At 43.0% G+C, this 24,667-nt stretch overlaps 1 protein-coding gene across 7 annotated transcripts in view; it reads left to right on the top strand.

Moving 5' to 3' along the window:
- Positions 1 to 24,667, top strand: part of snx13 (sorting nexin 13) — a 153,367-nt gene that overhangs the window by 61,052 nt on the left and 67,648 nt on the right. For 4 of the 7 annotated variants that reach the window (XM_078238447.1, XM_078238459.1, XM_078238451.1 and 1 more), the window contains exons 3-6: positions 13,389 to 13,491; positions 14,689 to 14,778; positions 16,481 to 16,602; positions 20,721 to 20,839. In XM_078238447.1, the coding sequence (XP_078094573.1) occupies positions 13,389 to 13,491; positions 14,689 to 14,778; positions 16,481 to 16,602; positions 20,721 to 20,839 (434 nt within the window). Of the gene's footprint in view, positions 1 to 1,178; positions 1,253 to 13,388; positions 13,492 to 14,688; positions 14,779 to 16,480; positions 16,603 to 17,394; positions 17,478 to 20,720; positions 20,840 to 24,667 lie in introns of those variants that run through there. The other 3 variants (XM_078238466.1, XM_078238474.1, XM_078238479.1) reach the window with 2 other exon arrangements.

Genomic DNA, 24,667 nt, shown 5'->3' with positions numbered 1-24,667 from the left:
TGCTTCAATCCTATTAGCTCATCCTCTACTTCTGCACAAAATTATCTTTTCCCAAGAGTTGCTATTGCATTCAACATTTCTGTTCTCACTAGATTGTTTGCCATCACTTACTCCTACAGTTCTCTCTACTCAGTTAATTGTGAAGACTGCAAACTTGCATGTACCTGATGCACAATTAACTTCGTTATTCATGACCATAATCTAGTACGATGAACTGTGCTGACTTTAGCTTCTCAGCCAAATTGTCCTGTTCCTCAAGAACGGAGGGCAAGGACAGACTACAGCATATTTTATATCTCCATGATTAACTGTTTCTTCAAACACCGTTCCTCTGCCCTCACCTGTGACATCATTTATTTTCAAACCACTGTTAGCAATTTCTTTAAAAAGGTCACTTCTTGTCCCATCCTCCATTTATCATGAAGTTGTCAGATTGTTGTAAAAAATCTAATAGGTCCACTCGTCCATTAAGGGAAAGAAATCTACCGTTCTTACCTAGTCTGGCCTATGTGACACCAATGTGATTCATTGACTCTTGACAGAGTGACTGTTTCAAAGAGAAATTAAGACTGTCCATTACCATTGCATCCATATCCACAGAATATAATGTCTTTAATGTGCTGTTGCAAATGGTGCTATTTTGTTTGGAGGCCAAATATTTATTTGTTGTAAGTAGTCCAGAACAGACAGGCAGATGCATGTCTGAACTCAAACTTTGGATAACCCCAAGCTAACACAAGGTAGAATATAGAAGACCAGCCAAGAGTATGTTTAAACGGTCAAGTCTAGATGTAACAAAGGCACTAATGACAGTTTTAGCAGCAGACGAGCTGAGATAGGGGTGATGTTATGGAGATGGAAATAGGCAGTCTTAGTGAAATCAAAAGCTCAGCTTAGGGTCAAATATGACGACAAAGTTGCAAACAGACTGGTTTAGTCTTAGACTGTTACCACGGAGAAGGATGAAGTTGGTAATGAGGGAACAGAGTTTGGAGTGGGGCCGAAAAACAATTAAATCTTCCCAACATTCAGTTGGGAAGAAATGTCGGCTCATCCAGTACTGGATGTCAGATAAGTGGTTTGATAGTTCAGCAACTGTGGAGGAGTCAGGAGAGTTGGTATTGAGGTAGAGTTGGGTATTATCACCGTATATATGAAAACTAATTGTGTATTTTCAGATGATGTTCTCAAGGAGAAGTATGTAGATGAAAGATGAGGGGAGCCAAGGATTGATCCGTGGAGAACACCAGAGGTGACCATGCCAGAGGAGAAATTCTGAAGGCAACAACGTATTCAAAGACTTTGGAGAGAGGCTAGTAGATTGCAAGGACAATGGTGTCAAGGTTTTTTTTGAGGAGGTGATTAGATGATGGCAGATTTGGGAGGGAGTTGGGAACAGTATCAGTTAACAAGGTTCAGGAGTGGAAGTTGAAGGAGCAGGAGGTGGGCATGATGAGCTTGAAGAAGACACATGGGAAAGAGAGAAACTAGAGAAAATTGTAAATTCACAGTTAGGGTGTACTGAAGCTGACCCAGTGTGCTGCTGGAATGAATGCAGCAGATGGGATGGTCTCAATCTTAATGACAAGCTCATGAGCGCCATGCACTTAACATTAAGAGGCGAAGAGTGGGGGTTGGTTAAGAGTAGAGAAAAATTACCTGTAAATACCTTGCAGTGTTGAGCTCTTTGGCAGGTCCAGTCAGATCTGGTGGCGGAGGATGGCTCAACCAATTGTTCGCCATAGCCTCTAAAGTCTACAAACCTTGGACTCAAGTGAGCAGACAAAAGGACTATAACAGAGGGAATAGCTAAGTGGAAAGAGAGAGTAATAGTTTTATTAGGGGCCATGGTTGAAATGGATGTGAGCGTACAGTTGAGCAAACCTGCAGCTACAGAAATATTGAGGTGAACTGAGGGCAAAAGGCAACTTTGAAAGTGCAGTTGTAAATGAATTGGACGACATATTTTACACCCCTAGGATCATATACAGAAAGAAGGAGGCAATGTTCTGACATGGAAGAGCGATGAGGGAGCAGAGTGATAAAAGGAGGTGATCAGGGATGGCCTAATCTGTGATTGACACAATAGGATGAGCAAGACCACGTAAGATGGCAAAGGGAATAAAGCTTTTTGGGTGCAGGACAAGTTAGAAGGCTATTTTGTAAAAGAAAACTGGAATCATTGGTTTTGTTAATAGAAGCAGAGTATAAAAAAGCAATAAAGTTATGCAAGACCTTTTATAAAATACAATTAAGCCTCAACTAGCATATCATGTTCAATTCTGAACACCACACTTCAGGAAGGATGCTAATGCTATTGCAAGGGTGCAGAAGAGAATTACTAAAATGGTACATGGAATAAGAGACTTCGCCCTCACAGACAACTGCAGTGTCTCCCACCACTCCTGCCTCTCTGATGCTCAAGCTCATACAATATGTTCATTTTCATGCTGCTCCTCTAATCACAGCCTGCTTCTCTCCTGTGCTTGCTATGAATAGGCTCAGTAGTGACATGCAGTCGAACCTATTTACAGCAAGCATGGGAAATAAATAGCCTGTGTGGAGGACCAGCCTTTTACAAATTCTGTCACTGTACAGGAACAGCTTTTCTCCTATTTGTTGCCTCCATTATGGATTTAAGTACATTTTTTGGGAGCTTTTGTGGGTGAATTTGCCCACTGCCCCTGTGTATTCTGAACCCTGTCCCTCAATCTTGTATATTTCGATAAGATTACCTCTTATTCTTCCAAACTCCATTGAGTATAGGCCCAACCTGTTTAACCGTCCGTCTTTAGGACAACCCCGCCATCCCAGGAATCAACCTCATGATTCTCCTCTGAAATGCTTCCAAGACAAGTAATATCTTCTTAAGGAGACCAAACTGTGCACAGGACTCTGGGTGTGGTTGCATCAATGCTCTGCATAGTTTTACCAAGATATTCCCACATTTATATTCTATACCCCATGCAAAAAAGGTCAACATTTCTTTGCCTTCCTAATTACTTGCTACATTTGCATGGTAAACTTTGTTTCATGTACCAGGACATCAGATCTCTCTGTACCACAGCATTGTGCTGTCTCTCTTCATTTAAATAATATTCTGTTTTTCTATTCTTAAAGCGGACAAAGTTTACTTTCTGCTTTCATGTTGCAGATTGTGATATTTGAACTCTAGGTCTATAAATTCTCAATTGTTTAACTTGCTCTGTCGAAAGTCCATGGATCTATGTCACACATTTACTGGAAACCCTTTATTTAAGAGTCTCTTATTTAAGAGCAAAAGGCAGAAAAGATTTTACTCAATTTTAATGTCTAAATTTATGAAAAAGAATAAGCAGAAATTTAAAAAAAAATTTTTGTCAGCTCCTCACAGTAAAAGATTTGCAATGTGTTAAAATGTATATATCCAAGTGGCTATTTTCCCTTAACTCATCAAATAGGAACTTGCTGGCTTAACTAGTTTTCTTTGGCAGTTTGATACAGGTTGGGTGTGATCTTACCACCTTGCTGTACTTGTCGATCATCATGAAGAGCTGGGAAAATAGCATGAGCCGCCAGAAATCCTAGTGAGAATAGCTTTATGCCCTTATTAGTATCAGATTGCCTGGATTTCCATCTCCTTAGAGTTTGGCACAGCTGCTCTCCCCTCCCACATGCTTTCCACTGCTCCTGCGAGATGTCACACTGGCATGAATCACTACGAGTCTCCACAGCGGTGATCAGGTGCTATGTGCAGTCCGGAGAGGGGATCGGAGGCCGGTGAAGCCTCCGATGTGATTGGGGGCGGGGGGAATGGCCAGGCAGTGCCCACCTGGTAGTGCTAAGGAGGTGGGGTCTATTCACTATGATGAATGCCTGTGGGGTGGTGGGGGGGGGAGAGGGGGGGAGGGGTGGGGGGGGGGGTGGAGGGGAGGGGAGAGGGGGGGAGGGGTGGAGGGGGGGGGTGGAGGGGAGAGGGGGGGTGGGGGGGGAGAGGGGGGGGGGGGTGGAGGGGAGGGGAGAGGGGGGAGGGGTGGGGGGGGGGGTGGAGGGGAGGGGAGAGGGGGGAGGGGTGGAGGGGGGGGTGGAGGGGAGAGGGGGGGGGTGGAGGGGAGAGGGGGGGGGTGGAGGGGAGAGAGGGGGGGGGTGGAGGGGAGAGGGGGGGGTGTGGAGGGGAGGGGGGGGGGTGTGGAGGGGAGGGGGGGGGGTGTGGAGGGGAGGGGGGGGGGTGTGGAGGGGAGGGGGGGGGGGTGTGGAGGGGAGGGGGGGGGGGGTGTGGAGGGGAGGGGGGGGGTGTGGAGGGGAGGGGGGGGGGTGTGGAGGGGAGGGGGGGGGGGTGTGGAGGGGAGGGGGGGGGTGTGGAGGGGGGGGGGGGTGTGGAGGGGAGGGGGGGGGGGTGTGGAGGGGAGGGGGGGGGGGTGTGGAGGGGAGGGGGGGGGGGGTGTGGAGGGGAGGGGGGGGGGGTGTGGAGGGGAGGGGGGGGGGGTGTGGAGGGGAGGGGGGGGGGGGTGTGGAGGGGAGGGGGGGGGGTGTGGAGGGGAGGGGGGGGGGTGTGGAGGGGAGGGGGGGGGGGTGTGGAGGGGAGGGGGGGGGGTGTGGAGGGGAGGGGGGGGGGTGTGGAGGGGGGGGGGGGGGTGTGGAGGGGAGGGGGGGGGGTGTGGAGGGGAGGGGGGGGTGTGGAGGGGAGGGGGGGGGTGTGGAGGGGAGGGGGGGGTGTGGAGGGGAGGGGAGGGGGGGGGTGTGGAGGGGAGGGGAGGGGGGGGGGGTGTGGAGGGGAGGGGAGGGGGGGGGTGTGGAGGGGAGGGGGGGGGGTGTGGAGGGGAGGGGAGGGGGGGGGTGTGGAGGGGAGGGGGGGGGTGTGGAGGGGAGGGGAGGGGGGGGGTGTGGAGGGGAGGGGAGGGGGGGGTGTGGAGGGGAGGGGAGGGGGGGGGTGGAGGGGAGGGGAGGGGGGGGGTGTGGAGGGGAGGGGAGGGGGGGGGTGTGGAGGGGAGGGGAGGGGGGGGGGTGTGGAGGGGAGGGGAGGGGGGGGGTGGAGGGGAGGGGAGGGGGGGGGTGGAGGGGAGGGGAGGGGGGGGGTGGAGGGGAGGGGAGGGGGGGGGGTGGAGGGGAGGGGAGGGGGGGGGTGTGGAGGGGAGGGAGGGGGGGGGGTGGAGGGGAGGGAGGGGGGGGGTGGAGGGGAAGGGGGGGGTGGAGGGGGAGGGGGTGGAGGGGAGGGGGGGGGGGTGGAGGGGAGGGAGGGGGGGGGTGGAGGGGAAGGGGGGGGTGGAGGGGGAGGGGGTGGAGGGGAGGGGGGGGGGGTGGAGGGGAGGGGGGGGGGTGGAGGGGAGGGGGGGGGGGTGGAGGGGAGGGGAGGGGGGGGGTGGAGGGGGAGGGGGGGGGTGGAGGGGAGGGGGGGGGGTGGAGGGGAGGGGGGGGGTGGAGGGGAGGGGGGGGGGTGGAGGGGAGGGGGGGGTGGAGGGGAGGGGGTGGAGGGGAGGGGGGGGGGTGGAGGGGAGGGGGGGGGGTGTGGAGGGGAGGGGGGGGGTGGAGGGGAGGGGGGGGTGGAGGGGAGGGGGGGGGGGGGTGGAGGGGAGGGTGGAGGGGGGGTGGAGGGGAGGGTGGAGGGGAGGGGGGGGTGTGGAGGGGAGGGGGGGTGGAGGGAGAGAGAGGAGAGAGAATGTTCGGGTTAGGGACCTGAGAGGGCCTTGATGCCCAATTGCTGGTGACGCGTGTTGGTAGAAATCAGGTAGGAAAAATAAATTTATGAAAAAAAAATCAAATGGCATGATTTGCAGAGCAAAATAAAATGATGCTGATAATGCAAAAAATAATCCAACAAACTGAACTGACAATCTAGAGAATGCTAGTTCAAATCCCAAGAAAACAATCTGAAAATTTGAATTTAGTTTTAAAAACAAATCTGAAAATGAACAGTCAATCCAGACTGCTGGATTATCGTGTTGGGGGTGGGGATGGGGGGTGGAATCAACTGGTTCACTTATGTCCTTTAGAGAAAGAAAATTTAAAGCCTGATGGTTTTACCCATTCTATCTGGCATGGGTCTCAAGATTTGATACTCAACAGCCCTCTGAAGAGGGCATTGCTCTAGAAATCATAGAAACCCTACAGTGCAGAAGGAGGCCATTCGGCCCATCGAGTCTGCACCGACCACAATCCCACCCAGGCCCTACCCCCACACATTTACCCGCTAATCCCTCTAACCTACGCATCCCAGGACTCTAAGGGGCAATTTTTAACCTGGCCAATCAACCTAACGTGCACATCTTTGGACTGTGGGAGGAAACCGGAGCACCCGGAGGAAACCCACGCAGACACGAGGAGAATGTGCAAACTCCACACAGACAGTGACCCAAGCTGGGAATCGAACCCGGGACCCTGGAGCTGTGAAGCAGCAGTGCTAACCACTGCCACCGTGCCGCCCAAGTCTGTACTGACTTGCCGCTACAGCATCTTACCCAGGCCCACACCGTTCTCCCACTCTCTTCCCATGCATTTACCATGGCTAATCCACTTAACTTACAGATCTTGGACACTAAGGACCAACTTAGCATGGCCAAAAACATGCCTAACCTGCATGTCCTTTATTTGCACCTTTGCCAATACTCCATATGCTTTTAATAATATAGAATCAAACTGACACAGCACAGGAGATCCATTTGGCCCTTCATGCCTGTACCGGCTTTTGTCAGAAACCTATCCAATTGCTCTTTTTCCATTACCCTGCAGTTGCCTTTCCCTTCACATTTTTATCCATTCTCCTTTTGAGAGTTACTATTAGTATGAAGTCTGTTGTTACCTTTGTCATTGTTCGCTACACTTGGAGTTTCGTGCTAACTACAACTTCTGATATTATGCACTATATCCCCAAGTAAAGCTCATTAACATGTATCAAAAAGAACACTCTTTCTAAAACCTATCCTTGGGGACTATCACTGTATATCTATCCATGGGGAACATTACTGTATACTTCCAGCCTAAAAAAGTACTGAAAATTCAAAACCCATTGGAGCTTTTGAATAAAGAAAATGACTGCGAATAAGTGCTTGCCATACAAAGACCTCAACTTTTCACAATAATCCAAGTCTAATTTAACCAAAGTTCTATTGTACTTTACTGAAGTTTCCCAACTTTTAAATTCTATCTCACAAGAAATAAATCCCAATGCTTACTTTGTTTTTAAAAAATTGACCTTACTGACCTAATTGATTCTTTCAGCTGTTTTTGAATTTATAATAAGCAAACAATTTATAATCCTAAATAAACCATTTAAATACATATTAATAGACAATTAGTCAATTAAGTAGAACAAAGAACCGCAATGGCTTGATTACAATGGTGATCGTAGCCTGGGGGTTAAGTTCAATTTGCCTTCATAAAAATGAACAGGTGATCCATGAAAACAACCTGTGGAAACAGTCTATTCACTGCAACAATACATGAGTATGTGATGAGATACACGTTTGGCCTTCAGCTTCCCCATCAGCAAATTCCCAGTCACCATAATCTCAAGCAGGGCCATAAAGCAGGGGAAGCAGTTCAAAGCTTTTGCAAGATTTGAGGCAAAGAACGATTTTAGAAGATTGTCTCATTGTCTGGCTGACAGAAAAACCATTTACTCAAAACCACAAAAACTAGTTCTACAGCTACACTGAAGAAAGAAGGTTTGACTCCTGAAATTAAAATCAAAGTTGAAAAGTGAACTCACTTATGCTGTTTTGCACTTTGGAGTTTGCCACGTACACACACTAACCTTGAAAATTGCCTTTGTTTTGGTGAGCATTGGCGCGGAATCTCATTATCAGACATAGTTAAAACAAAGTAATTGAGTTACACAAAGTTTTGAGTTACAGTTTTGAGGCCTCCCAAGTGCAGTAACATCCAATAGTAAATCTTTGTAAGTTATATTTATATTATAAATGCAAATTGACTCTTGGTCACAAGTTTCTTCATACACCATTTTACTTGGAATGATTGTCTAGCCAAGCAACAATACTTATAAAACACTGGCAAAGGTAATAATTCCTAGTCTATTTAGTTATATCATGTTTGATTAAATACTACTTACACCACCAAACAGATGTTGCCAAAATTATATATTAAATTATATTTTTATAAAATTAAACACATGATATCTACTGAATGAAGTGGAGAAACTTTTTTGGCTTCAAAGAATCACTATTAAGAATATTATCATTACTTTTGTGCATTATCTGGAGAATTACATCATTTCACAAAGGTGCATGAAAAAGTGTCTTGTGATTTTATTTTCCCACAAAAATCTGGCATGAGTAGGCAGTGTGTGGTAATCGGAAATGGAATACTACACAAGCAAAAGCAGAAATGTTCATTTTTTTGTAAGATCTGACCTGCTTGCTGGAACTTTAATTGAAATTAAATACACTACATGTATTTGCTGCTGTGTTGTAACTCTCACTCAGTCATGTTCAACTATCACATCTGCGCTTTCATTCATGAACCCACAATTTTCCAAATGTCTGATCATTTTGTCCTGGTTTATTGTCTCAAGTTTCCTAACACTGACTTGCACTTCCTTTCCCCCTTTTGAAAAATGGGAATGTAACTTTTGCAATCTTCCAATTCTGTGGAACAACCTCAGTTTTGAAAAATAAACATTGGAAGATTTTGGCTAGAGCCCCTGCAATTTCCACCCTTCTCTCTGTAACCGAGGATGCATCCAAACCAGGTGATTCATTTTACTTGGAGGTCGATCAATCTTTTAACTATCGAGTATAGCCCTTCTAACTTGTTCTGCAAGTATTGAGAATTGCTTCCACCTCTGTTACTGCTATGTTGGCAGCATTCTCTTTACTAAAGACAGGTGCAAAGTGCTTATTCAGTGCTTGAGGCCATACCCTTTGTGTACACAAGAATATTTTGTTTTTGGCTCCATCTGTACCTCCAGGTGGATGTAAAAGATTTCATGGCACCATTTTGAAGTCATGATGTGGAGATGCCGGCGTTGGACACAGTAAGAGTTTTAACAACACCAGGTTAAAGTCCAACAGGTTTATTTGGTAGCAAATGCCATTAGCTTTCGGAGCGCTACTCCTTCGTCAGATGGAGTGCAAATCTGCTCTCAAACAGGGGCACAGAGACACAAAATCAAGTTACAGAATACTGATTAGAATGCGAATCTCTTCAGCCAACCAGGTCTTAAAGATACAGACAATGTGAGTGGAGGGAGCATTAAGCACAGGTTAAAGAGATGTATATTATCTCCAGACAGGACAGCCACTGAGATTCTGCAAGTCCAGGAGGCAAGCTGTGGGGGTTACTGATAGTGTGACATAAACCCAACATCCCGGTTTAGGCCGTCCTCATGTGTGCGGAACTTGGTTATCAGTTTCTGCTCAGCGACTCTGCGCTGTCGTGTGTTGTGAAGGCCGCCTTAGAGAACACTTACCCGAAGATCAGAGGCTGAATGCTCGTGACCAAGCTGCTGGCATGGATTTGGTGCAAGACTTAAATGCCTAATAATTTTTCAGCACGGTGTATTCTTTACATCTAAAATATTACAAAATGGTGAAATGCAAACCACTTTCTACTCCATTGTAATCAAATGATTTTTTTTTGTCTGAATATGCTCCATATCAATATTAACATGTCAAATGAATGAATTATGAGAGGTGAACCATTCAAAAATAAAATAGTAAATAATATGGAAGTGCTTCATCCAGGTTACTTCTTGAAATTGCAGTGAGAGTAGGGTGAGGCTTTTGATTTAATGTAAGGTTATCTCCTGGTATCATGATATTCTTTACAATTACTGGAAAATTGACTTTTAGGCATTAGCTGTGCATTATTTAAATAAATGATTTTAAGCCTTCGAGCATTGTTATGGGTCAACAAGAGCTGATATCTAACCTCTGCCATAGCAAAAAACATTTTGTTTAATATAAACAGCTGAGTCTTTCTTCCAGTGCTCTGTGTCGGAAAAAGTCTTCAGTTTTTCCACATATTTCAAGGTAAGTTCATGTGTTGTTTTCTGTTAGACTGCCAGGAAAGACTGATTAGACACAGTCAAATGGCCACAATGCCTTAGACTAAGGGTATAGATTAATTAATTTTATACCGTGGGCTGGATCTGACATCTTCATGTTGATATGGAGCATATTCAGGAAAAAAATCGTTTAACTACATTGGAGAAGAAAGCGGTATGCATTTCACCATTTTGTTACCTTTTTAGATGTAAAGAATACACCGTGCTGAAAAATTGTTCGACATTTAAGTCTTGCACCAAATCCGTGCTAGCAGCTTGCTGTCAAAATATTGATGCTTGCTTTTTCAGCATCTTTGGCAGCCTTCCAAAATGAACATTGCATCAATTCAAACGTATAAATTTACGTCTTGATCCTGTTTCAGAACCCTTCTGTGGGGGTGGAAAAAAGCTAGTGGACAAAATATGCTTCAAGTTCTAATTCATTGTTACAATTCTACAGCAGCCCTAGAGGGACCTATAAAACATGCAGAGAAATAGGGAACCAGTTCAACCTTAAGCGCACATGAGACGAGATTGGAATGTTTGTCGGGCTGCACGTGCTCGTGCACCACTTGTGGTTACTGCCTTCTTCCGCAGACAAGGACTACGTGGCAAAAGGCCTCTTCTTTCCTGACCAGCCATTTTATAGATCAGAAAATCAGGAATATAATTAAATACTGGGAAGACTGAGGCTATTATCTTCAGTTCCACTACAAATATTGTTGCTCTGGTGCCATCCCTCTCCATGGCAACTGTCTTGAGGCAAAACCAGATTGTTTGTTTGCAAGCTGTGTCATATTTGTCCCGAAGATGAGCTCTCAGCCATATCCAGGTGAAGATTGGACTGCCAATTTCCACATTAGCATTGCTCATCTCTACACTGCTTCAGTTGTTCTGCTGCCAAATTGCCATCCATGACTTTGTCACCTCCAGACTTGACTATTCTAAGGCACTGTTGGCTGGTCTCCCACATTCTACCCTCTAAACTTAGCTGTTCAAAATCTAACTGTCAACAAAACCCATTCACCCAGCACTCTTGTGCTTGCTGAACTATACTAGTGTTTAGTTAAATAGTGCCTGTTTTAAAAGTCTCTTTCTTGCTTTCAAATCCCTCCACGGCCTGGCCTGTCCATATCTCCGTGATATCTGTGCTCCTTGAATTCTGGCCTTCTGAGCATTCCTGATTACAATAGCCCCGCTATTGTGGCTGTGCTTTCAGCTGCCTTAACCCTAAGCTCTAGATTTTCTTCTTTAAACCTCTCCATCTCTCAACTTTTCTTTCCACCTTTAATACGCACTAAAAATATACCTCTTTGACCAAGCTTTTGATAATGTTCTTTAATATCGCCTTCTGTGGCTCAGTGTCATCTCTTGTTTCTGGGAATGTGTGAAGCATCTGGGGATGTTTCATTAAGTTAAACGTACCAAATAAATATAGTTTATATCTGAGCGATTGTCTTGGAGCAATCCCAGGACATGCACATGGAATCTTATAAGCAGGGATAAGTTGTTTACTGCGGCAGTTGATCAAAAGAAACTTGCATCCATCCAGGGAGGGCGATATTCTTCTTCAGAAACTGTGCTAACTTTTAACTCATCCTGGGCTTAGGATCAGAATCTTTACTTTTGCAAGAAACAATAAAGATGGGCATCCTTCCACCAGTCATACAAGTGTTCAGTTGCAGAAATAGACTTGCTACAGTTGATTGAAAAGAATGATGAAGTTGGGAGATCAACTTGGCACGTTGAGCTATAGAATGTTGTAATGGAATCCATGGTTTGTGGAGTCAGCGCCCTTTGTCTGTGGGCATATTCCTTTTGTACATGCAGAAATGGGTGTGTTGTGTCCTGCAAGTAGCCCACATTACAAATTTCAGACTCTCCAGGTGCGGCCTAGATGTGAAACAGGTTTGCTGATTGGTGCTGCTGGAAGTAGGGCCAGAGCTTGGGCTTGGAAAGCCAGAAATAGACACCCATTACCGAGTGTATGGCTGAGTGGAGGACCCTGGAGTGAAGAGAGATTCAGGAGGAGGTTGGGTTGCTGGCCACGCTACACCGTGGTATTCTGAACATCTGTCTTAGAATGTGCATGCGTATGTCACCTCTTTCCAAGTGACTCTAGTTGACATGAAAAAGGCCCGTGTATTCTGTTTTGCTGGAGAAGATTGTGACACATTTCTGGGAGTAGTGGGAGGAAGTGGCTGGTGGTTAAGCAAGGAAAAATAAGGTTGTTTTGGCCACATTTTAGTAACATTAAAGGAACCGATTGGCCAGACAGACAGGGTTGTCACTGATGGTGCCAGCAAGGTTGTAATGAGCAGAGCAGAAAAGGTTCTGGAGAAGTGCTCCATTTTGCTGAAGATTGTACCCAAATAACTTGGGTTGAGGGGGAGCCATTGTCAAATGAGAATTGTTGGATAAATCCTTGTAGAAAAACAGCTGGAATTCTCCCTAAGGAAGGTTCGAGCATTGAAGAACTTTATGGCTGAAATCAGTGACATATAGGCTGCGTGGACTGCCTGATAAATCTGTGATATCTATCTCTTTGTATCTGCTATTTAAAGGACAATTTATATTGGCCATGATTTGTCTGATAATTCATGTTTAATTATGTTGATTTTGGCTTGATAAAGTAAACATTTTAAAATGTGAAATCTTGTCAATTGGTTATTCAGTGGGGTCTACTGGTAAATTTGACTTCTAGTTTGTTCATCTCCAATTGGATCATAGCAATGTATTCTTCCATATTGGCATCACAAGATTACTTAGAATCATTCGCATTGTTGTAGTTTTCTACTTGGCATATTTAGAAATAGGATTCTGCAGAAAGGTACACTGTTTAAGTTTATTTATTAGTGTCACAAGTAGGCTTACATTAACACTGCAATGAAGTTACTGTGAAAATCCCCTTGTCGCCACACTCCGGCACCTGTTCGGGTACACTGAGGGAGAATTTAGCACGGCCAATGTACCTAATTGGCACGTCTTTTGGACTGTAGGAGGAAACCAGAGCACCCGGAGGAAACCCTCGCAGACAAAGGGAAAACGTATAGACTCTGCACAAACAGTGACCCAAGCCGGGAATCGAAGCCAGGTCCCTGGCGCTGTGGGGCAGCAGTGCCAACCACTGTGCCACCGTGTCGCCCATTGGTTTGCAAAGTGTATGGCACAAATACATGGAGCAATAGTGGGCATATCCTAACCTGATGCATTAAAAGTAGTTTGTCCTACCCTGTTTTAATATCTATTTCGGGCATGGAAAGGTGATGATTCTTGATAAATACTAAAAATGATTTACATATCGATACGGTACAAAAATTAGATGATGTGTGATCATTTGATATAGGTTTTGCTAAAGTTAAATTGTAGCTTGAAAACTGAAGTTCTGAAAATCTATGTTATTTTACAGGGGTTTCGCAGTAACATTACTTTTTGGGAAAACAAACTCTGAGAAATATCTTGAAAGGTGTGAGCATTCTTTCCTTCCTGCAGCACCAACCGGCGTCCCCAGAGTAAGTTGACTGACTTCATTTGAACTAAGTTGATGTGTTCTCTTGGTGATGATCTGACCTGACTGTAGTTTTCCTTCTTAAACTCACTCAAACCCAGTCTTAGTGATGGTATGGAAATGTGGTTGCTCTCTCACCTCAGTACCAAGAATGCTACCAAGGTTGTGAACAGTCTGGTTCAGCCTTGGCCAGTTCTCAGGGAGAGGGGTGAGTTGGGATTGCGAAGGAGCCAAGTTTGGAACGGAGATGGAAGACCGTGGTTTTAGCCTCCTCATTTTTACTTCGAGGAAATTTTTGCTCATCCAGTGCTGGTTCATAGAATTTTCATAGAATCCCTACAGTGCAGAAAGAGGCCATTTGGCCCATCGAGTCCGCACCGACCACAATCCCACCCAGGCCCTACCCCCATATCCCTACATATTTTACCTGCTAATCCCTCTAACCTACGCATCCCAGGACACTAAGGGGAAATTTCTTTTTAGCATGGCCAATCAACCTAACCCGCACATCTTTGGACTGTGGGAGGAAACCGGAGCACCCGGAGGAAACCCACGCAGACACGAGGAGAATGTGCAAACTCCACACAGACAGTGACCCAAGCCGGGAATTGAACCCAGGTCCCTGGAGCTGTGAAGCAGCAGTGCTAACCACTGTGCTACCGTGCCGCCCCTGGTTGTCTGACAGTTTTGAGTGGGAGGGTTTGGTGAGGCTAGGAGATGTGGAGGAGAAGTAGAGTGAGTGTTATCAGCCCACATATGAAAACTGAAGCCATTGTTTTGGATGATATCACCATGGGACAAGAAGGAGGCAGGTATGAATTCTGGGGGCACCATATGTAATGGTGTGGGAGTGGGAGCAAAGACATTCCAGGTAATCCATTGTCTATGGTAGATAAAAATAGAACCAAGTGAGTGCAGTCCCAACCCAACTGTACAACAGTGGAGAGACATTGAGGCAGCATGGTATGATAACCATGTCAAAAGACTACAAACTGATCATGAAACAGGAGAGAAAATTTACCTTCGTCATAGTCACTTGGATGTCATTTGTGACTTTGAGAGCAATTAGTAGGAATTCAAACATGGAATTCCGAAAATGATGGGCATGGATTCCTTGTCAGTTTTTCAAATGCCTAAAGTTCCAATTGTAATTTTTTCTGATTGGTATTATGTTGGAATCTCTATATTCCATTCTGTTTAGGCTGTAGAAGAAATGAAACATGAAAGTCGACAAATAAAGATTGACCGGCGACTAACTGGTTCCAGTATAATTGATGAACCTCTACAACAGGTGAGAAGCAAAGAAAAAAAAAATTATTTTTATTGTTTTAGTATAGCTATTTTGTTACGCTGCCTTATGAGACTTCCATTGAACAACCAGTTCTGCTCTAAACTGACACTATTTTGATCTCAAACATTGAAGTATAGAAATAAAAGAGTACAATTGTGCTCCTGTCGTAATAAATTTTTGGTTCAGTGTAGGAGCAACCTGTCGAGATGAAGTTTTCTTTAAGATGATTAAGCACTATGGTCAACTGCATTAATTCAATGCTGATGTGGCGGCAGTGGGTACCATCTGCAAGGTACACTGCAGAAACTCACCTAGACTTTTTGGGCAGAACCTTCCAATCCCATGCACACGAGCATCTAGATCTAGAAGGACAAAAGCAGCATATACCTGGGAACACCACCACCCAGAGTTCCCTATCCTGACTTGGAAATATATCACCTTTCTATCACTGTCCCTCCCTGACAACATGTGGTGTACCTACCCCCAGTGGCATCAGTGGTTCATGAATGCAGCTCATCACCACCGCCTCAAGAGTAACTAATGATGGGCAATAAAATGCTGGCCTAGCCAGTGACCCCCACCTTCTATAAATAAATTTAACTGTTTTTATTGAGGTACTGGGGGTATTGCCTGTTGTTGGGGTGACCTTCTGAATTAAATCCCAATCAGTCACTTAACAGGCTAGTGCCGGGCCTTTACCAGGGTCAATGATCCTGGGGTTGGAAGTTCTACCTGCTGAGAGCTGCTGCCCAATCAGAGGATAGCAGGTCTTTGTTTGGCAAAGGCACTAGGCAGGCAGTGACTGCTGCTGGGTAATATACCCAACTGAGGCCTAGAATCATTCATCACATGCTTTCCTTTTGGGGCTCCCTACATGGCAAGTCCCCTTCCCAACTCTGAGTTAATACATGCAGTGAAGGAATAAGGCCCTTAAGTAGGCTACAATTGGATTTAGGGCAAAAAGGGCACTGACCTTCCTGCCCTGGATCAAATTGGGGCAGTGGGGGTGGTCAAAGGCCACCCATGCTACAGACCATCGCCACAGCCTCTTCTCTCTCTCTCTCTCTCTCTCTCCCACCCCCCCACCCCCCATCACTAAACTTGGAAGGAATTAAATCTGCCCCAGAGTATCCTTTCTGATATGTGATATAACACTAAATAAATGCATTCTTCTTTGTGTAATTTTAGTTCAGCTGACTGTGCTGTTGCCTCTGAAACACAATTTATGGTGTCAAGTGCAAAATCAAGACTGAAGTTTCTTTCATTATTGAGCAGAATCGAAGCTGTCAAAAGAATTAGATAATGAAAGGAAATAATGTCAGTGTCAGAAGTTGGGGTGTCATTTTTTTGTTTTGAGATTAAGTTCCCTGGAACACGGAAACTCCATTGTGAAATCTTTAGATGTTGAAGTCTACTTACAATTACAATAAAATATGTAACTCGCATTGTATGCATACTTAAGATTATCTGCAGTTTTCAGAAGTGTTGGTGTTACCTTACAAATTACATTTTCTCTTGGTAAAAGATGTATTATTAATCGAGTTCACACATGTTTTATACATAAATGATGCACGAGGCATGCAGACTTAGAATTCAGTATTTACTGCATGCACCTTTTTGTTTGAAATGTTTTACACAGCAAGTGTGGAAAAGCCATAAAAGAAGAATGAGAATATCCTATATATTCACTTTTTTTTCTCAGGTCATCCAGTTTGCACTAAGGGACTACATTCAATACTGGTATTATACTCTAAGTGAAGATGAATCTTTTTTACTCGAAGTCAGAAAAACTATACAAAATGCACTTGTTCATTTTGCCACAAGGTAAGTTAGGTTCACTTGAGTCTACCCTACAGTACAAAAGCAATTGCAGAATAGAATACGGTTCTGTGTTCATATTTTCTGTATTGAGCCTTTAACTTAGAAAGTGTATAACTGAACCATAGTAAACAGCGCATGAGCAGGATATTCTGAGCTAAAATTGGGTGCCAAGCTAGAAAGTCCCTTCTTTCAATAAATATTGGTACTTTCAAATGTGGTCACTTTATTAAGAAAAAAAATCAAGATCATCATTACAGCACAGAGGGAGGCCATTTAGCACATCAAGTCCGTACCATCTCTCGAGAGCAATTCAGTCAATCCAGTTCCCCTCTTCCATCCCTGTAACCCTGCAAATTTATTTCCGAGAAGTGCCCATCCAATTTCCTTTTGAAATCATTGATATGTCCAAATCTACCACCCTTGTACAACAACACCAACTTGTACTTATGTGGTGTCCTCAAAATGATAAGTTGAAAGGGGCATTTTAAAACAAAATATGACACCAAGCAACACAAGAAGATAATTAGGTCAGATGATCAAAAATTTGGTCAGAGGTAGTTTTTGAGAAGTTTCTTAAATGAGGTAGAGGTGGTGTGGTGTCAGGAAGATATTCCAGAACTTGGGACCTCGGAATTCGTAGGAAACAGGGTGCATCGGTTGTATAATTACCTAGGAGTTAGCCATGGTTTTTTTCCTGTCTGATATTTCCTGAATAATGATCCAGATAACTGAAGTGGAACCCTTCAAAGTCTCCAACTGAATTATTCGGAGGGTTCAAACTCTGGGGAATTGCCCATTGGAAGTTGAAACCTCCTGGGCAATTACCATGGAATCAGAATGTCAGGACTTCCAAGAAATCCCCTGGAGCATCTTCTGAGGTACATTTGGTCTCCGACCATCCGGAGGCCAGAAGATCGAGGCTTTTGTTGCCTTTCATTGCCCTTCTGTCAAAATGCATCACCTCGCACTTCTCTAGATTAAATTCCTTCTGTGACTTGTCTGCCTATTCTCTGAGCCTTCATTGTTCTGTTGTAATTGATTGGTATCACCCTCACTGTTTGCCCCATGTTCAGATTTGGTATCATTGGAGAAGTGCTCTGTGTTCCAACATGCAAGTAATTGATATATAGCAAAAAGAGCATTGGTCCTGACACTGATCACTGGGGAACACCACTGTCTACCACCTCGACTATGAAAGACAATTATTTACCGCAACTTGCTGTTTTCTGTCCTTAATTCAATGTTGTATCCAAGCGCTCTCAGATTCTCCCATTATTTGAGCCTCAGTTTTATTAATTATCCTTTGTCAAACACTTCCTTAAAATCCATACAGACAACTTCCATGACAGAGTTTTGTCATCTAATGATGATTATGATGTCGATTGTTTTTTTAAAAGAACCCATCTGGTTCGCTACTGTCCTTTAGGGAAGGAAATCTACCATCTTTGCCTGTCCTGGCCTACATGTAACTCCAGATCTGCAGCAATGTAATCGACTATAAAACGTCCAAGCAGGCCACTCAGTTCCAGGGCAGTTAGGAATGGGCAATCAATGTTGGTCCAGCCAGCAATGCCCACATCCATGAATGAATAAAAAACAAGATTATAAAGGAGATGCAGCAGTTCTATCTTTTGTGATTAACTGATCAGGATAGGAAGACTATCCATTTACAGAATTCAAACTCGACTGGGACGAGCTGGGAGGGCACCATAGTCGGCATGGACCGGTTAGGCTGAAGGGCCTGTTTTCATGCTTTATTGCTCTAAGACTCGGATGACTGTATGAAACTATTCAATGATTTTGCACGTTCTCCCTGTGTCTGCACGGGTTTCCTCTGGGTTCTCTGGTTTTCTCCCACAGTCCAAAGGTGTGCAGGTTAGGTTGATTGGTCATGCTCAATCGCCTTAGTGTCCCAGATGTGTAGGTTAGGGGGATTAGCGGGCTAAATATGTGGGCTTAGACGATTAGGGTCTGGGTGGGATGCTGTGTTAGCAAATGTGTGTGCAGTCAATGGGCTGAATAGCCTGCTTCTGCATTGTAGGGATTCTATGATTCTACTTTGCCATATTGAGAATGCATAAACCAACAATATAGACCAGATTGAAACAAAAAGGCAGTGCATTACTATGAAGTGATGAGGAAAGGAAAATAAAATTGACGGTTCATACTGATGAGGATTTTATCCAACTAGCACATGTAATGCAGGAATTCTGTCCGACCCAGTGTGTCAGAAAAACCTTATGAAGTAAGTCGTATTGTCCTGATAATGACAATAAACCAATACTTGTACAAATTTAAAAGGAACCCACTCCAGGAGAACAAAGAATTGAAGAACTTTGATTTAGGGGAAGTGGGGAGTTATGGTAGTACTGGAGAATTTTTCAATTGAAAATAAATGGAAGAATTTTAAAGAATTATATGGATAAATACATCGTAGCATGCAAGCTAAAAAAGCATGGACCAGAAGAGATTAATAAGACAATGAAAGGCTCAATAGGTAAAACCAAGCATCTAATAAAATTTCAAAGGAAATGTAAAGATAGTGAACAAAATAAAGAAAGAAAAATAACTTGCATTTTTTATATGGCACTTTTCATGATATAAAGATGTTCCAAAACAATTTACACTGAATTAAGTACTTTTGAATTGGTCGCAGTTGCAATTTGGAAAATGTGGCAGTCAAAGGTTTCTCAAACAAAAAACAGACTGACTAACCATCATTGCAACGCTGTTTAAGTGATGTTAATTTGGAGATAAATGTTGGCCAAAGTACAAGATAACTCCTCTACTCTTGAAATAATGCCTTCATGTTTCACAAAAATATTTTGTACAAAAATTAATTTGTTGCAGGAACCAAGGATGTGCCAGTAGCTTGTTTACTACTTAGCAAGGATGTTTTGACAACTAGAATTAATTGCTTGAAAGGCCCAAAACTAATCAAAATAATGAATATCTAGAGAAACATTGTGTATACCTGAGGATACAAAATGAGCCAAGGAACAAACTCCATAGCCACTCTATGGTAGTGAGTTCCACATTCTCAGCACTTTTTTTTACTCAAAGAAGTTTATTCTGAATACTCTGTTGGTTTTCTTGGTGATTATCTTATATTCATGACCCTGGTTATACTCTTTCCCCACAAGTGGAAGCATTCTCTCTGTAACTCCACCAAAACTCTTCATAATTTAAAGACTTACATTAGTCACCCCCAGCCACCTTTTTGAAGAGAAGAGACCCAGCCTGTCAATGCTTTTCTATTATGTATATCCACACATTTCTGGTGCCATCCTTGTAAATCTTCTGTACCTGTTTCAGTTCCTTTGTTCCCCTACTCTATCTAGACTTGTACCTTTTCAAGTAACATGACCTTCCTATTCTTCCTACCATATGCTGCTCACTTTTATTTACATTGAACTTCATTGCCAATTATTTACCCATTTTGCAAGTCTAAATTGTGAACAGTAGTTGTCCTCGCATTGATCCTTGTGAAACACCCCTTCTTTCAGCAACCTAGGTTGGATTTCTTCTGGACCAAATAACTGATCAACTTTCAGTAATAATCTTGTCTTCTCAATTATACTTTTCCCATTAATTTCCTTTCCTCTTTTAATGTACCCTTTACAGCAACCGCCTGCTTAATGAAGTCATAGACAAAGTACACATTAAATACTTTTGCCATATTTGCTTCCTTTAAATGATTTCCCTTCAATAGCTTCAATGTCTGATGCCAAGCCTTAGATGAGTCCCCAACTGTTATTAAATCTGTTTTCACTGTCCTTTTTGTGTAGTGCTTTTTAAGCTCAAAACAAATTTCAGCAGATACATATTTTTCTTAATTTCTTTGTCAGTTACCTTTTAAATCAGTCGCTTCTGGTTCCTGACTTACCTGCCAGTGATAATGGGTTTTTATTTACTGTATCAAAATTTCTCATAACTACATATCTTGATCTGAGCAGTTAGCCAATCATATAGAACTTGTGTGAGTATTAGTAAAATTGGTACCATGAGAATTGATGAATTTAAAAAAATCCTGGTTTCATTAAAGAACCTGCATGTCATTATCACAGTTTTGAGAAATGTTGATTATAATTTTTATACTTTTCATTACTTGCAATTAATAGGTCAAAAGAGGTAGACTGGCAACCATATTTTACTACGCGGTTGGTAAATGATTTTGCTACACATCTTCGTGTATTCAGAAAAGCTCAACAAAGGATAGAAGATTTGAGACAGAAAAAAGGTATGGAATGATTCTCCAGTCAGCTTGTATATTTTTCTTGGAGGGGACCTTTTCTACTCTGTCACTTGCTATGTGTCTGTTCTTCCTATGTGCAGAGAGAGCCTGTAACAGAACCTGGTTGCTTGAGTGCTAAGTGCAGGAGACCTACATGCAATTCAGCTCCTTTTGAATAGGGAGGATGTGTCTTGCTAAACAATAATGTAACAAGTGTAAGAGGTTAGAGACACTAAGCACAAGGTATGTGCACCCAAAGGCAAGTTTCAAATAGTGTGTTAGCTCTTCGCGTACAGGAAGATTAGATGATGCAACTACTGATCAGTGTATTTGAGAGAGTGCCACATAGAGTTAATGTATAAGTTGAGGGTTTATGGATGGGTGGAAGAGTAGTTAATTGACCAGGCAAGTAGGGATAAATGGGTCATTTTCAAGTTGGTAGGCTATAACAGGTGGGGTGCTGCAATCTCAGCTATTTACAATGTCATAATAGTTTACAGAAAAAGGCAGGGACTACTATAGCCAAGTTTGCTATTGAGAGTTTGTTATAATATTATGTTTTAATAATGTTTCAAATTTGGGATAAGTGAATGAGTTTGTGACCTATCCTGAAGTCTGCTGATCGTAAACTTTCATAGTGTGATTGTGAAGGCTGAGAGTATTTTACTAGGAAGAAGGTAGAAAGAATTTATGCTTGGAGACAATGTGTCTGAATCTTCTAAAGACCCAGGAATAGATATTAGGATATCGTCTGTTTTCAATTACTTCATTGACACCCAGCTCTCGCTTTCTCTCTGTAAATTATCTTTGCTAATCCAATCATGTAGATAAATTTTGAGTAGTTTTTCCAAGTCATTGCGCAGAAGTTTTCCGTTTTTCCGTGATATCAATTAGAAGATTTATTTATATGCAGCTCTTTGTTAAACTCCTCCTTTATCGGCTGTCTCAACAAGTCAAAAGTGAACAAAATTAACTTCACCAAGCCAAAATTGAGTTTTTAATAATATCTGTAAGAGATGCACAGTCAGTGAAAGAAGACTGGCCTGAGTGAGACAGAGAGCGAGTGAGTATATTTGGGAATTTGATTCAAACCGGGAATTGAGTGCATAGGGAAAAGAGGAGCTTTAATGAAGGTCTGCAGTGTGACTTAGAATAGAGTGCTGGGACTTGTGTAATTAGGGAGTGAGGAAAGGAAGGGAAAGATGTGCTTTCTGCTTTTGTTTTCTAACTTTCTAAGCCTTCAGGAAGTGGTGTTACTCTGTTATAGGAGAAGGTAGGTTTTGGTGAGTATCTGGTAAGTGACTATGGTTTTAGTCTTTTCCTAGAGTTCTAAAATAGTCTAGCAGCTGGTGGCAAGTTAATAAAACATATAAAAATAAAAGATATTTGAACTAAATCATTAACTAAAATCCATTAAGGATGGCTGGACAGGTGAGGTGTCACCACTGTAGTGTTTGGGAGCTCCTGGACGCCAGTTTGAGGTATAGTTGAGGGATTGACACTGTTTTCCGCAGCAAAGTGCATGAGTTCAGATGGTTGTGTTGCCTGACAGGTGTCAAGGTTTGGGACATCTGCTCAGGACTGGAACTTGCAGTTAGAGAGGGAAGACCTAGTTGTTGTGATCCACATAGGTAGCAACAATATAGGACAGAGAAGGAGGATCTGCATATTCAGCGTGAGGACCTAGACACCAAATTAAGAAGCAGAACCTCTATAGTCATAATTTCTGGGTTGTTACCTAAGCTATATGCAAATTGGCATTTGGCAAATGGAAATGAATATCTCCAAGACTGATGTGGGAGAAGTGGGTCTTGGTTTGTGAGGTACTGATACTGGGGAAAGTGGGACCTGTACTTTGCGACATCTACATCTGGACCCTGCTGGGGTGGTGTTCTTGCAAGCCGCATAGCCAGCAAAGTACAGGGGCTTTAAATTGAAAAGTGGGGCAAAGGATCAAATTTGTGTAGTTGCAGTAAACCAAAGAGCAGAAACGAGGTAGAGAGAGGTATTGTTATGGGAAATGAAACAGACCATGAGGGATAGAGACTAAAAATCTGGCAGTAAATCAACGGATCGGACTAAAGTCTACAAAAAGAATAAAAGTAAAACAACTTGAAGCTCTGGTAACTTAAAGATTAAAGGTTAAAGATATCTTCAAGCTTAAAAGAAAAAGCTTATTGTGCAAAGAATGTTTCTGATGGTGTTGGAGTCCAAAGCTCCGGGTCATAGTTTGAGAATAAGGGGTAAACATTTTAGGACAGAATAAAGGGTAAACCTTTTAGGACTGAGGGGAGGAGAAATTTTTTCATCCATAGAGTGGTGAATCTGTGGAATTCACTACCACAGAAAGTAGTTGAGGCGAAAACATTGTGTGATTTCGAGCTGCTGTAGCCACCATTGACTTGCATATGGGCTTATATGATTGGTCTCAGGAGGATTTTTGACCTGGAGATAGTTCTTTATAGCCTGATTCTGTCCTCAACGTTCATGCATGTGGTTCTTCACATTGTTGGATAATGGTCAGGAAGAGTTTTTCCTCCCATTGCCTTCAACTCTTTTGCCATTCGCCTTAAATCAGTACCATTCTGCTAATGGGAACAGTTTCCACAGTCTACTCTGCCTAGGTCCCTCTATATCATATCTCCTTTCAAACTTCTCTTTTCCAAGGGGAACAACCTTGCTTCCACAAACTATCCCCGTAACTTTCACTCGCACAGGCTCAGAATGAGAGGGAAGTTCTATAATAATAATGCTTAGATTTTTAAAATCTGAAGTGAATGTGTAATTATATGATACCACCAGTCAGAGAAACAGCTTAGCTGCAACCTCTGTAATGCCACAAGAGAACTACTGGTATGTTTAAGTTCTGGTCTCACTTTATTTTGCTTTCGTTTTTTTTAATACTTTTTCTTCCCTTGAAGAATGATTCTCATTTTTTTAAACTCCTAGCATGTGACCTCTCTAATGAATTGAAATCCACTAATAATTTCTGACACGTGCTTGCTTAGGTGAATGACATCTTTGTAAGGATCTCATTAACAGATAATCCTCTTATTTTCTCATCAAGTTCTTTGTGGGTAATTGAGTTTGAGTTAATAGCATTCAAGGTATAAAGCCATGCTTTTCGCATTGGAGGGAAGGGAAGAGAGAAGGGATGGATGAGAGACAGATGAATTGAATCAAAGTAATGCGTCAATGTAAACTTTGCAGCATAGCATAATCACCTTCGAGTTATTACATGTTAATTCAATTAGAAGTGTTCACCTGGCATCAAGATGTTGGATGCATCTAACTGCATTTTAATTGCATACAGTGGTTCTCAGAACCAAACTATTTCACATGTTGAGTTAGAAACAACAATGTTTATAAGATTATAATTCACACACTCCTTGAAAGAGAAAATTAATTGATGTAAATTGCTTGCCTGCTTAAAGCAGAAGGTGAGAAAGGGAACTCTTGCTAGGATAGTTTCCCTTCTTTAGCATGTTGTGTATTTTTGCCTGAATTTTTTTATTCCCCCAATCATTGACACAAGCGTTCTGTGCTACTCAGAAATATGGCAGAATCGTAGACCATCATCAGTTGTAGTCTATGCCTAGCCACTATGAAACTGAGCAGATAACTGAACATTTTTTCCCCTTAGTGACCTTCGTATGAAAAGAAACCGCCTTCTGAAAAATGTCATTCCACTGCTTATTACTTCTGTTACTGGATCACATGGAGCAATCCACATCTTATTGTTGTTTGCCAGTTAAGGGCCTTAGTTTTCAATGTATTCAAATCTTATATGCTTAATGTAAACACTAATTCTATCTGGTGTGAGAACACTTTCAA

The sequence above is a fragment of the Mustelus asterias genome, chromosome 2, assembly GCF_964213995.1.
Source record: "Mustelus asterias chromosome 2, sMusAst1.hap1.1, whole genome shotgun sequence".
NCBI lineage: Eukaryota > Metazoa > Chordata > Chondrichthyes > Carcharhiniformes > Triakidae > Mustelus > Mustelus asterias.
This window is presented reverse-complemented; position numbering and strand designations above follow the sequence as displayed.